At 45.4% G+C, this 13,187-nt stretch overlaps 1 protein-coding gene across 1 annotated transcript; it reads left to right on the forward strand.

The window, feature by feature from the left end:
• Positions 1–8,091: 8,091 nt before the first annotated feature.
• Positions 8,092–12,383, forward strand: LOC123150987 (probable glucan endo-1,3-beta-glucosidase A6). The gene is made up of 3 exons (XM_044570784.1): positions 8,092–8,275; positions 8,384–9,697; positions 12,150–12,383. Exons 1-3 carry the CDS (start codon positions 8,137–8,139, stop codon positions 12,179–12,181), a joined length of 1,485 nt encoding a protein of 494 aa, XP_044426719.1. The 5' UTR covers positions 8,092–8,136; the 3' UTR covers positions 12,182–12,383.
• Positions 12,384–13,187: the final 804 nt, after the last annotated feature.

The raw sequence follows: 13,187 nt of genomic DNA on the forward strand, positions 1-13,187 counted from the left end.
CGAAAACAAAAGTCTTCATGCTTCATGTTCCTCGAATGAATACCAAGTCTTCAGGATCACACCAATTTCTTCACTTTCAAAGTCTTCAGAAATCCAAAGTCTTCAGTCGAAGAACTTCATTTTTAGGGGTCGACTTTATCTATAAATATCAAACTCCTCATAGACTTATAGACCTGTTTACACTCACAAACGCATTAGTCCCTTAACCTATAAGTCTTCAATACACCAAAATCACTAAGGGGCACTAGATGCACTTACAATTTCATTCTAGCATTCAAAGAGTTTTCTTTAAGCTTAGCTAATAATTTCTTAAGATCATATATATCATTGCAAGCTAAAAAGTCTCTAGTAGTTTATTCATCCATAACATAACCCTCAGGCACAACAGGCAATTCATATCTAGGGGGAGAATCTTCGTCATCACTTTCATCAATATTATCAGTTTCAATAATTTCATTCTCTCTAGCCCTAGCAAGTTGTTCATCAAGAAATTCACCTAGTGGCACAGTATTATCAAGCATAGAAGTAGCTTCATCATAAGTATCATGCAAAGCAGAAGTGGCATCATCAATAACATGCGACATATTAGAATTAATAGTAGAAGCAGGTTTAGGTGTCGCAAGTTTACTCATAACAGAAGGTGAATCAAGTGTAGAGCTAGATGGCAGTTCCTTACCTCCCCTCGTAGTTGAGGGAAAAATCTTGGTTATTTTATCATTCAAGTTCTTCATAGTGATCAGCAGATATAAATCCCAAGTGACTCAAAGAATAGAGCTATGCTCCCCGGCGACGGCGCCAGAAAATAGTCTTGATAACCCACAAGTATAGGGGATCACAACAGTTTTCGAGGGTAGAGTATTCAACCCAAATTTATTGATTCGACACAAGGGGAGCCAAAGAATATTCTCAAGTATTAGCAGCCGAGTTGTCAATTCAACCACACCTGGAAAACTTAATATCTGCAGCAAAGTATTTAGTAGCAAAGTAATATGATAGCAGCGGTAACGGTAGCAAAAGTAAGAGTAGCAATTTTGTAGTGATTGTAACAATGACAACGGAAAAGTAACTAAGCAAAGATCAATATGTGAAAAGCTCATAGGCAATGGTCAGTGATGGATAATTATGTCGGATGTGATTCCTCATGCAACAGTTATAACATAGGGTGACACAAAACTAGCTCCAATTCATCAATGTAATGTAGGCATGTATTCCGAATATAGTCATATGTGCTTATGGAAAAGAACTTGCATGACATCTTTTGTCCTACCCTCCCATGGTAGCGGGTCCTATTGGAAAGTAAGTGATATTAAGGTCTCCTTTTAATAGAGTACCGGACCAAAGCATTAACACTTAGTGAATACATGAACTCCTCAAACTACGGTCATCACCGGGAGTGGTTCCGATTATTGTCACTTCGGGGTTACCGGATCATAACACATAGTAGGTGACTATTGACTTGCAAGATAGGATCAAGAACTCACATATATTCATGAAAACATAATAGGTTTAGATCTAAAATCATGGCACTCGGGCCCTAGTGACAAGCATTAAGCATAGAAAAGTCATAGCAACATCAATCTCAGAACATAATGGATACTAGGGATCAAACCCTAACAAAACTAACTCGATTACATGATAAATCTCATCCAACCCATCACCGTCTAGCAAGCCTACGATGAAATTACTCACGCATGGCGGTGAGCATCATGAAATTGGTGATGGAGGAAGGTTGATGATGATGATTGCAACGGATTCCCCTCTCCGGAGCCCCGAACGGACTCTAGATCAGCCCTCCCGAGAGAGATTAGGGCTTGGCGGCGGCTCCGTATCGTAAAACGCGATGAATCCTTCTCTTTGGGTTTTTTCTCCCCAAACGTGAATATATAGAGTTGGAGTTGAGGTTGGTGGAGCACCAGGGGGCCACGAGGCAGGGGGTGCGCCCAGGGGGGCAGGCGCGCCCCCATCCTCATGGATAGGGTGTGCCCCCCTGGCCTTGATTCTTTCGCCAATATTTTTTATATATTCAAAAAATATTCTCCGTTGATTTTCAGGTCATTCCGAGAACTTTTATTTCTGCACAAAAATAACATCATGGTAATTCTACTGAAAACAACATCAGTCCGGGTTAGTTTCATCAAATCATGCAAGTTAGAGTCCAAAACAAGGGCAAAAGTGTTTGGAAAAGTAGATACGTTGGAGACGTATCACAAACCTCATACTTATGATTAACCCCCTCGCAAGCATCCGCAACTACGATAAAAGTATTAAGGATAAATCCTAACCATAGCATTAAACTTTTGGTTCCAATCGGTCCCTTACGGAATAGCGCATAAACTAGGGTTTAAGCTTCTGTCACTCTCGCAACCCATCATCTAATAACTACTCCACAATGCATTCCCTTAGGACCAAATATGGTGAAGTGACATGTAGTCGACGTTCACATGATACCACTAAGGGAATCACAACATACATACTATCAAAATATCGAGCACATGTCAAGTTCACATGATTAGTTGCAACATGATTTCTCCCGTGACCTTAAGAACAAACGTAACTACTCACAAATGATAATCATGCTCAAGATCAGAGGGGTATTAAATAGCATATTGGATCTGAACATATAATCTTCCACCAAATAAACCATATAGTAATCAACTACAAGATGTAATCAACACTACTAGTCACCCACAAGCACCAATCTATAGTTCCGGTAACAAGATTGAACACAAGAGATGAACTAGGGTTTGAGATGAGATGGTGTTGTTGAAGATGTTGATGGAGATTGCCCTCCCCAAGATGGGAGAGTTATTGGTGATGATGATAACGATGATTTCCCCCTCCGGGAGGGAAGTTCCCTCGATGGAATCGCTCCGCCGGAGGGCAAAAGTGCTCCTGCCCAAGTTCCTCCTCGAGACGGCAACGCTCCGTCCCGAAAGTCCGCTCCTTTTTTTTCTAGGTCAAAATGACTTATATACCAGAAGATTGTCGCCGAAGGTGGCCCTGGGTGAGCACAACCCCCCCCCAGGGTGCGCCTGGGCTCCCTGGCGCACCCAGGTGGGTTGTGCCCACCTGGTGGGCCCCCTCTGGTACTTATTGGCTCCAATATTTCTCATATATTCCATAAAAAATCTTTGTATTCAGCTTGTTTGGAGTTGCGCAGAATAGGTAGCCTGACGTAGCTTTTCGAGGTCCAGATTTCCAGCTGCCGAAATTCTCCCTCTTTGTGTGTACCTTGCATATTATTGGAGAAAAGGCATTAGAATTACTCCAAAAAATATTATTATGCATAAAAACATCATAAATAACAGTAGAAAAACATGATGCAAAATGGACGTATTAGCCTCCTCCTCCCTCGCCGCCGCTAGATGACGCTGGCGGGATAAGCCCGCGCGGCAGACGGCGGCGACGGGGCCGCATGTCTATGGTAGGGGAGGCTCGGACCTCCGCGGCTGCGCGGTGCGGTTTCTCGGGCAGACGCCCTGGTGCACTCAGGCGGATCCCTAGGGGGCGCCCTCCGGTGAGGTGGTGGTTGCGGCGCTCCCTCATGCAGCAACAGTGAGGAGCTCGAGGGCTTCGTCCCTCCAGCGAGGAGATCTGGAGCGATAGGGTGGCAGCCCACGTTACGTGCCTGGTGGGTGTGCCCCTAGTGCATTGGTGGTGCATGACTGTTGGCTCCTCCATTGATGAAGCGACCGCTGGTGGTTGTCCGATCTTGCCGGGCTAGGTTAGATCTGGCTCGCGGCATTGGCTGGCGACGAGGATCGGTGGTGGCTCATATGTGTTGATGACACCGTCGAGGCACGGGAAGTGTACGGGGCAGCTGATGTGCGGGTCGGCGTGGTCGGCTGCGTGGGGTGGGTGGTTCTCGAGTTGCTTCGAGCGAAGGCTTGCCTGCCTTGCGTCAGCCAGTGGTGGCGGCGCATGCGGGTGCCGTTACCTTCTTGAAGGCGTCACTATGGAGTTGTTGTCACCGCGCTTCATCCTCGGGTCTGGTTCTTCGGTTAAAGCCTAGACTCGGCTGGGTTGGGCAACGATGTCGTCTCTACGACATTTCCTCCTTTGGGGCGTTGCTTTGAAGACCGGTGATGCGAGTGGTTGGCGTTGCGACTTGTGCGGCGACGACGATGGTGGCGTGCGAGCTGGGTCGCGGCTTGTCCTTTTGATGTTGACGGTTTGATTCGCCATTGGGTGCGCCTATGTTTGTTTCCCACTGTGACAGAGAAGTCAGAGCTGCGTGTGGCGGCCCCCCTGCGGCAACGATGACTCCATGAGCATGGTTTCAGCGGACGGTGCTCTCCGGAGGTTGTGTTGGACTAGGTCGGTGCGAGGCTTGCAACTTTCTCCTCTGAAGCGCATCAGCAAAATCGGAGCTGCCGATCCTCGACGTTTTGGCTGATTGTTTGGCTATTGCCGACGAGGTCCTTGGGCGTCAGTCGTTCGGAGGGGTCTTGACATGTCATAAGCGGCGAAGTCGAAGTCGCCTGCTCGGGAAGAGGTGATGACGATAACATTGCAGGCAGCCTCGACAGTGTCGTCTCCTCGATGGTGTGCGTGATCTTGTGGGTGCCAGGTCGGTCGGTGTGCCCTTTTCCGTGGGCGTTCTGTAACGGTTTTAGTTCAGATTTTCGTTAATTAACCGGACAATTCGCTTCTTCTTAATCAATGAAAATGGCAAATCTTTTGCCTTGTTTCAAAAAAAAAGGGTGTCACAAATTACAAGTTGCGCTGCAGTTGCAAGTTTTCAAGGGATGGAGCATCTGCAATTGTTCAAGAGAGGGCACAACTATAGGTTTTTCAAGAAGGGTTGCAACTGCAAGTTTTCAAGATGTGCCGCACCGCACCTGTAAGTTTTCAAGGAGGGTCGCAACTGCAAGTTTTCAAGGGGCATCACAAAATGCAAGTTTTCAAGAAGGTGCTGCGACTATAAGTTTTCAAGAGGCAGTGCAAGTGTAAGGGGGTGGGCGACGAATAATACACTTGCGCATCATTATAGATTTTTCAAATGTATTATGATTAGTTTTTAAAATATATGTTTGAACATTTTATTCATAATACAGGTTAAACATTTTGAACAACACATTGAACATTTTATGAACGATACATTTTTTGATTTTATTTCATATTTTATAAACATTTTTGAAAAATATCACGAACATTTTTAGGAAACAAGTGCTTTTTTAAATGACACGAATTTTTTTAATTAAGTGGATATTATATTGTTTAATATTTTAGAAAAATGTGACAGACATTTAGAAAAAATATAATGAACATATTTTTGAATGGTACGGAACATTTTTAAATTACACAATCACTTTTAAATCTGTCTGAACTTTTTAATATTCACAAACACTTTTTTCAAACATGTGAACTTTTTATAAATGTTTTTTTGAAAGGTAGAATTATTTTTAAAAATTGTGATGAATGTTTTTACAAAACAAATACACCGTACTAACATTTTTAAAATTTGCGGTGAATTTTCTGCAAAGTAAAGTTGTAAGTTAATTTTTGAAATACATGCGGTTATACTATATTTTTAAATATAAAAATGTAGTAGAAAAAAGAACAAACGAGAAGCAAAGAAGATTTTTTTTAGGGTATAAGCAAAGAAGAAGATAGGACAAACAAACAGGCGATGAATGAAGCTACTGGGCCAGCCCAATAGCAGCGACGCAAGGGCCCACCCTGAGGCGAGACCCTCCTTCTGTCCCCAGAAAAAAGCATGTTTAAATCGCCCTCATATCGATCCGAATGATGTCAGGTAACTGAGACATGTATCTATAAACATGGTTTCGAATCAATAAAGTGGGCAAGATTTCTCAAAAAAGAAAAGGTAGAAACATGTTTTTGCTCGCCCTTTGTAAATTGCAGCAAACGTATTATGTATTGTTTTTCAGCTCCGACCAAGTGTTGTTTGGTTCGTGCCTGAGCCTGAGAAAATAAAGAATGGTAGGTGCAATGACTGCTAGCTGCATGCATCATGAGTGAACCACTAAAGCACACTGATCAACCATTAAAATATATTTGTATGTGCGTGCCTGAAGCTCAGGCCTCCGATTTTGGTGGCCTGACTCCGGCTAATTGTGTGCATGTGTGCTCAGGTCAGGCTAGCTATAAGAGTGCTCAGGCTGCCAACCAAACAAGGTTCAGGCTAGTGTCCGGTTTTCCTCTGGCCTGGCAGATTTTTCTAAGGATAGCAACCAAACAGCCTCTAAGTAACAGATTTTTTTTTAAACTATGATGATTTTTATAGCAAATTCAAAAACTATACATCATAATAGAGAAAAATCAAAAGTATCACCCCGTCGGCCTCTTGTTGGCCGACGAAGAGTGACTTTTCGGCCAACAGTTGGCCAAAAAGGACTTTTCGGCCAACGGTTAGCCAAAAAGTACTTTTCGGCCAACGGTTGGCCAAAAAGTACTTTTCGGCCAACAGTTGGCCAAAGAGTCCCTCTTCGGCCATCAACTGCTCTATTCTCTAGAAAATTCATATCAAATAGGATTTTTAGTATTTTAATTTGATTCTTTTTGCAGTAGATTAGAAATTTTACGAAGTTTCAGTAGATATCAAGTTTGACTAGATTTGGAAGTTTGAATTTGAATTTTCATGAATTTTCTCAAATCACTAGATTGCCTATAATTTAAGCTAGGAGTATTCTTTTTAGATGATTCTTTTTGCTACTGATTCTTTGTGACTTTATTTATCAGTAGTAATTAATTGGTGAATTTTAGGATTATTTAAAATTAGGTTTTTACGTCATTCCCTTCCTCCATTTTCTCCCGTCATTTTATTTCTCGCCATTCTCCCCCTTCATTTTCTTTCCCGCCATTCTCTCCCGTCATCTTCTTTCTCGCCATCTTCACTTCTCAACTTATAAAACGAGCCTCATGGTGTCCACGATCGTAGATAACATCGTCTGACACGGTCTGTGTCTCCTGCATCGGTGCTGCTGGTGGAGTGTGAAACACTGTCTGAGAGAAGTCATAAGTGTTTGCAGATTCGTCATCATCATCGGAGAGTGTTTCACACTTATGACTTCTCTCACACAGTGTTTTCACACTCCACATGAAGGCATCATCGTCATCCTCCGTCGATGCAGCACTCCTTAGTGTGGCGGGAGAGAATGGCGGGAAATAAAATGGCGGCAAAGAAAATGGAGGGAAAAAGATTGCGGGAAAGTATTTTTTTGTCATGTATAAAATGGCAATGGTTGTACAGGATTTACAAGGCACTTTTAAATATAAACTCCTATGAAGCTCAAAACAAGTTTTCTAGTAGGATAAAAAAAATACAATAAAATACTACAAACAAAATAGCTACTGATAACTAAACAGAAACAAAAAGAATAAGTCAAAAAACTAAAGAAAAAATTTAAAGCAATTAAAATTAAAAGAAATAGCATAAAACCTAACAAACACTAAAACAGAACTGTTTTCATAAAAACCTAATTTTAAATAATTATAAAATTCGCCAATTAATTACTACTGATGAACAAATTCACAAAGAACCAGTAGCAAAAAGAATCATCTTAAAAAAATACTCCTAACTCAAATTATAGGCAATCTAGTTATTTGAGCAAATTCATGAAAAAATTAAATTCAAACTTTCAAATCTAGTCAAACATGATATCTACAAAAACTTCATAAATTTTTTAATCTAATGCAAAAAGAATCAAATTAAAATACTAAAAATCCTATTTGATATGAATTTTTTAAACAGTAGAGCAGGTGTTGGCCGAAGAGGGACTCTTTGGCCAACTGTTGGCCGAAAAGTACTTTTTTGGCCAACGGTTGGCCGAAAAGTCCCTCTTCGGAGAGGCCGACGGGGTGATACTTTTAATTTTTCTCCATTAGGGTGTATAGTTTCCGAATTTGCTATAAAAATCATCATAGTTTTAAAAAAAAATCTAAGTAATAAACGGGCTCACAAGGACATCTATGTGGAAGGATACTTCTGTTGCGCCGTTTTAGGGTTTCCAGGTTACTTCCCATAGCGGCAGCCCCGAGAAAAATGGTTAGGTAGCGGCATCCCCTGAAAAGAAGGCTACGTAGCGCTATTTTCCTTCCCTGTTTTAAGTACATTCGTGTGCTTAATATAAATATCTAACCCAACCTCTCCCTGAAAGCCCTCCCCTTTATATGATCACAAACACTCTCCATTCCATCTCAGATCAAAATCAATATAGATTCAACAATTCGCAAGAGAACACACGCGCAGAAATGGCGTCCTCCCTCTGCGCCCTCCTCCTCCTCGCCGCCTTCGCGTGCCACTGCCATGGTGATCCCTCACGTTCCCCTCTCCGCGCACCAATCTAATGTTTACTTGATTAATTAGTTCCTGACCAGTGACCACCGTGGCTAACTACCCTCTGTTGCATGCATGCAGCCGCGGCGGCGGTGTACAGGCGGCCCCGCGCCATCGGCGTCAACTACGGCAACCTCGGCGACGACCTCCCCACGGCGGCGCGCTCCGTCAAGCTCCTCCGCAAGGCGAACGCGGGCGCCGTCAAGCTCTACAACGCCGACCAGCGCATCCTGCACGCCCTGGCCGGGACGGGCATCCCGGTCTCCGTCATGGTGCCGAACGACATCGTCCCCTATCTGGCCGACTCCCGCGCCGCCGCACACAAGTGGGTGGACAACAACCTCAGGCGGCACCCCCGGGTGCGGGTGAGGTACCTGCTCGTCGGCAACGAGTTGCTCTCCTACCCCGCCCTCGCGGCGTCCACGTGGGGCAAGATCGTGCCGGCGATGAAGAACCTCCGCCACGCGCTCCACGCGATCGGTCTCGGCCGCGTCAAGCTCGGGTCCCCGCTCGCCATGGACGCGCTGGCGGCGTCCTACCCGCCCTCCGCCGGCGCGTTCCGCGAGGACATCGCCGGCTCCGTCATGCGGCCGCTGCTCGACTTCCTCAACCACACTCGCTCCTACTACTTCGTCGACGCGTACCCGTACTTCCCTTGGGCGGCCAATCAGAAGGACATATCGCTGGACTACGCGCTCTTCGAGGGCAACGCGAGCAGCCACTACGTCGATCCGGCCACGCGGCTCACCTACACCAACCTGCTCGACCAAATGCTCGACGCCTGCATAGCCGCGATGGACAAGCTGGGGTACGGCGGCGTGAAGCTGGCCATCTCGGAGACGGGCTGGCCGAACGCCGGCGACCCGGGCCAGGCCGGCGCCAACGTGCGCAATGCCGCGCTCTACAACCGCCACCTTGCCCGTCGGATGCACAAAAAACTCGGCACGCCGGCGCGACCGAGGTCCAAAATGCCGGCCTTCGTCTTCGCGCTGTACAACGAGGACTTGAAGCCGGGGGCGGGCACTGAGCGGCACTGGGGGATGTTCTACCCGAACGGTACGTGGGTGTACCAGATCGACCTCACCGGCAGGCGGACGGCGCGCTCCTACCCGCCGCTGCCACCGCCGGATGACCAGACCGGCAAGCTCGAGTGGTGCGTCCTGGCCGCCGGCGGCAAGCCGTTGAACGAGACGGCGGTGGCCCTCGCCCTGAATTACGCCTGCGGGCAAGGGACGGGGACGTGCGCCGCCATCCAGCCCGGCGGTGCGTGCTACGAGCCCAACACCGTCGACGCGCATGCAAGCTACGCGATCAATGCGTACTGGCAGCAGTTCAAGGCCAAGGGAGGCAGTTGTTACTTCAATGGCCTTGCAGTGAAGACTAACAAAGATCCAAGTAAGTTCGTCTAAGCATTCCTGATTAATGCTCGCAAATCTTTACAAATTTGTTCGCTAATGCTAGCAAGATTTTTTTTTTTCGGAAAAACTTCCAATCTATTCATTTTCAATCATGGCAGTACAACGAATACCAGAAATAAAAATTACATCCAGAATCGTAGACCACCTAGGGACGACTACAAGCACCGAAGCGAGCCGAAGGCACGCCGCCGTCATCGCCCCTCCATCGCCGGAGCCGGGCACAACTTGTTGTAGTAGACAGTCGGGAAGTCGTCGTGCTAAGGCCCCATAGGACCAGCACCCCAGGACAGCAACCGCCGCCGATGAAAAATAACGTAGATCGGAAGTATCCAAACCGAAGGCACACGAATATAGATGAACAACGACGAGATCCGAGCAAATCCACCAAAGATAGATCTGCCGGAGACACACCTCCACACGCCTACCAACGATGCTAGACGCACCGCCGGAACGGGGGCTAGGCGGGGAGACCTTTATTCCATTTTCAGGGAGCCGCCACCGTCTCGCCTTCCTGAGTAGGACACAAACCCTAACAAGATTGAAAAAAACAACTAAAAACGGAGCCCTCCCGCCGGTCCTTGCCAGGATCCACCGCGCCTCCATGGCCCTAGGGCCACCGGAGACGAGGCGGACCTGCGCCGGCGCCGGCGAGAGGCACGAACCTTAACTTTCTTTCTTGAAGAAGGAGGAGGAGGCGTAATTGGCAGTGCTGTTCAATCAACTGAGTAACCGATTGTTATGGTTAGTTCATAAATTTGTTTTCCAGTAATTGTGGTTGTTGTCATTATAATGTGGTGATAATTAGCAGTAGTAGTATTTTTTCCAATAATACTTGTTAACAGAAATATGACCATAAATATGGAGAAAATAGATACTAGGTGATGGGTTTAATAGTTTTTTTAGAAGGATGAGTTTAATAGTTGGATAAGTTTGTACATTGCCTCAACGTTGATCTTGCTAAACATTAGGCTCGCCATTGTACATACTAAGCTTGTGAATTATTCACGAAAAAAAACTTCTGAATTGTATTTTCATTTCACCTCGAAACATGTGCGATTTGCTGTTCGCATTTCATGCCTATCATTTTCTATGCCAAATGCCCCAGGTTATGATCCTTTTTCTGATTGCATACTAATGAATACAGTAGTATTACTTTGCAAAAAAAGAGAATATAGTATTATTTTAGTTTCGTGCATATATATACTTCATACATAATTTTCGGACGGAAATGTTAACGCCCACACGTGTGGGCGTTAGCCAACTCACCCACACGCCTTCATCACCGTCCAGTAACTTCTGCACAAATCTCGGCACGAATTAGCTGATTTTGTATGCCACGTAGGACAACTCGCGTGTGTGGTGTGTAAGAGAGGTCGCCCACACATCCGTTTTACCACACGGAGGGGACGGTGTGTGGGCGTTTAGCAGTTCGCCCACACATCAGTTTTCAGTCACGCACAAGGGCTAGTGTGTGGGCGTTTGCCATCTCGCCCACACGTCCGCCTCCTCTCCCACACCCAAGCTACCAGTTGCCATGCGTTTTGCAGTGTACATGGCAACTGCCCTAGTATGATTGCAAGCAGATGGCAACTCTTTTTTTTTTACCCGAACATGTCAGTTACCATATATTTTGCATGATACATGGCAAACTGCCCTAGCGTGCACGTAAGCAGATGACAACTCTTTCTTTTTAAATGACAACTGCCCTAGCGTGCTTGTGAGCACATGTCAACTCTCTCTTTTATCCGAACATGTTTTTTGTCACGCCTTTTCTTGTAGCGCTACATGGCAACTGCCTAGTGTTAGTAGGTGGCAACTCCTAAAGTTTTAAAATCATGGCAACTGCAGTAGACCAGACCACACATGGCAACAGCTGTAGTTGTCCAAAAAATGGCAATCTGAAACTTTGACCTGAGATGGCAACTGCAGTTGAGCAAACATGGCAACTGTAGTTCAGCGACATGGCAACTGCACTTAAACGAACATGAACGAGGGTCCGGCCCATGGCAACTGCGGGGCGCGCAGTAAAGTGTCATGTGGGGCGTGCGGGACCATGAGGTACGAGGCCTGACGTACAGGGCGTGTGGGCGTTATCTATTTCGCCCACACGCACGCGTGTAAGAGGGACCGGGAGGGGAAAAAAGGCGTGTGTGCGCTAGTTGTTTTGCCCACACACAGACGTGTGGGCTGGTCCTTTTACACACCACACAGAACGTGTAGGCAGATTTCTTAACGCCCACACGTGTGACAGTTATCGGCGTCCTTTTCGGAATCTATTTGGACTTGATGTGTGCTTTTTTTTTGCGGGGGGGGACTACTTGATGTCTGCTTAACAGCTCATCCGTTATTATTGTAGAGACTAATGATTTGTTGCTCGCACCTCAGCTCAGTGTTGATCTGTCGCTGACTACCATGTCTTTTGCCTGCAGGCTATTTGTCATGCAAGTTCCCCAGCTATTAGAACTGGTCGAAGAATGAGATGAATGTCGATCTACGCTGTTCAAGAGTAGGAAAAGAAGGCCATTGCCGTAATGCCCTTTTAGTCTGTAGGCAGTCAAGCACTTATTTTCTCCCAGCTTCATTTAGTTCTAAAGAATCTGCCACATGTGTGATACTTATCGTTTTGAAAGAATTTTATAGGAAATTTGAAGGATTATGATTCATAGTATTATCACTTCTGTAAGTTGGTTACTCGATCACTCCCTCTGTAAAGAAATATAAAAACGTTTAGGTCATTAGTAAATGATCTAAACACTCTTATATTTTTTTTACGAAGGGAGTACAAAATTGCATTGAAGGATTTATTAGCTTTCTGCCTCTGGACATTGAGATTGTTAGGAGTGTGAGACTCTCTTGCCGTGCACTGTGGGTATTTGAGGGAGACACGGGGACTGCAGGTGCCCTTGTAGCATTCATACTTCACTTTGGACGTTGAGATTGTTAGGAGTGTGAGACTCTCTTGCCGTGCACTGTGGGTATTTGAGGGAGACACGGGGACTGCAGGTGCCCTTGTAGCATTCATACTTCACTTTGGCACAAGTTAGGGAGAGGGCAAAACAGTATACTCCCTCCTTTCATCTATATAGAGCTAATGTATTTTTCAAGATAGTCTTTGATTATTGACAAGATTAATAGCATATGAGATGTAGACTATAAAAATTATATTATTGAAAGTTCCTTTGTCATACGAATTTGAAGGTATGCTTCGTGTAAGTTGCATGTCATATATTATTGCTTTAAAGTTTGGTCAAAGTTAACATCGAAAAACGCATTAGACTCTATATAGATGGAAAGAGGGAGTATATTGCTCTGTGTGACGGGCGGTGCTATACACCGCTCACTGCGCGAAAATGATCCGTTCGCCTTTAGCGAAACCCGGCATCAACGGCCCCTAGGGCGATTTTTCTTTTGGTTTCTTTTGGTGCAGTTTATCAGTTTATTATTTCCTCTGTAAAGATTTATAAGAG

Source organism: Triticum aestivum, chromosome 7A, assembly GCF_018294505.1.
Source record: "Triticum aestivum cultivar Chinese Spring chromosome 7A, IWGSC CS RefSeq v2.1, whole genome shotgun sequence".
NCBI lineage: Eukaryota > Viridiplantae > Streptophyta > Magnoliopsida > Poales > Poaceae > Triticum > Triticum aestivum.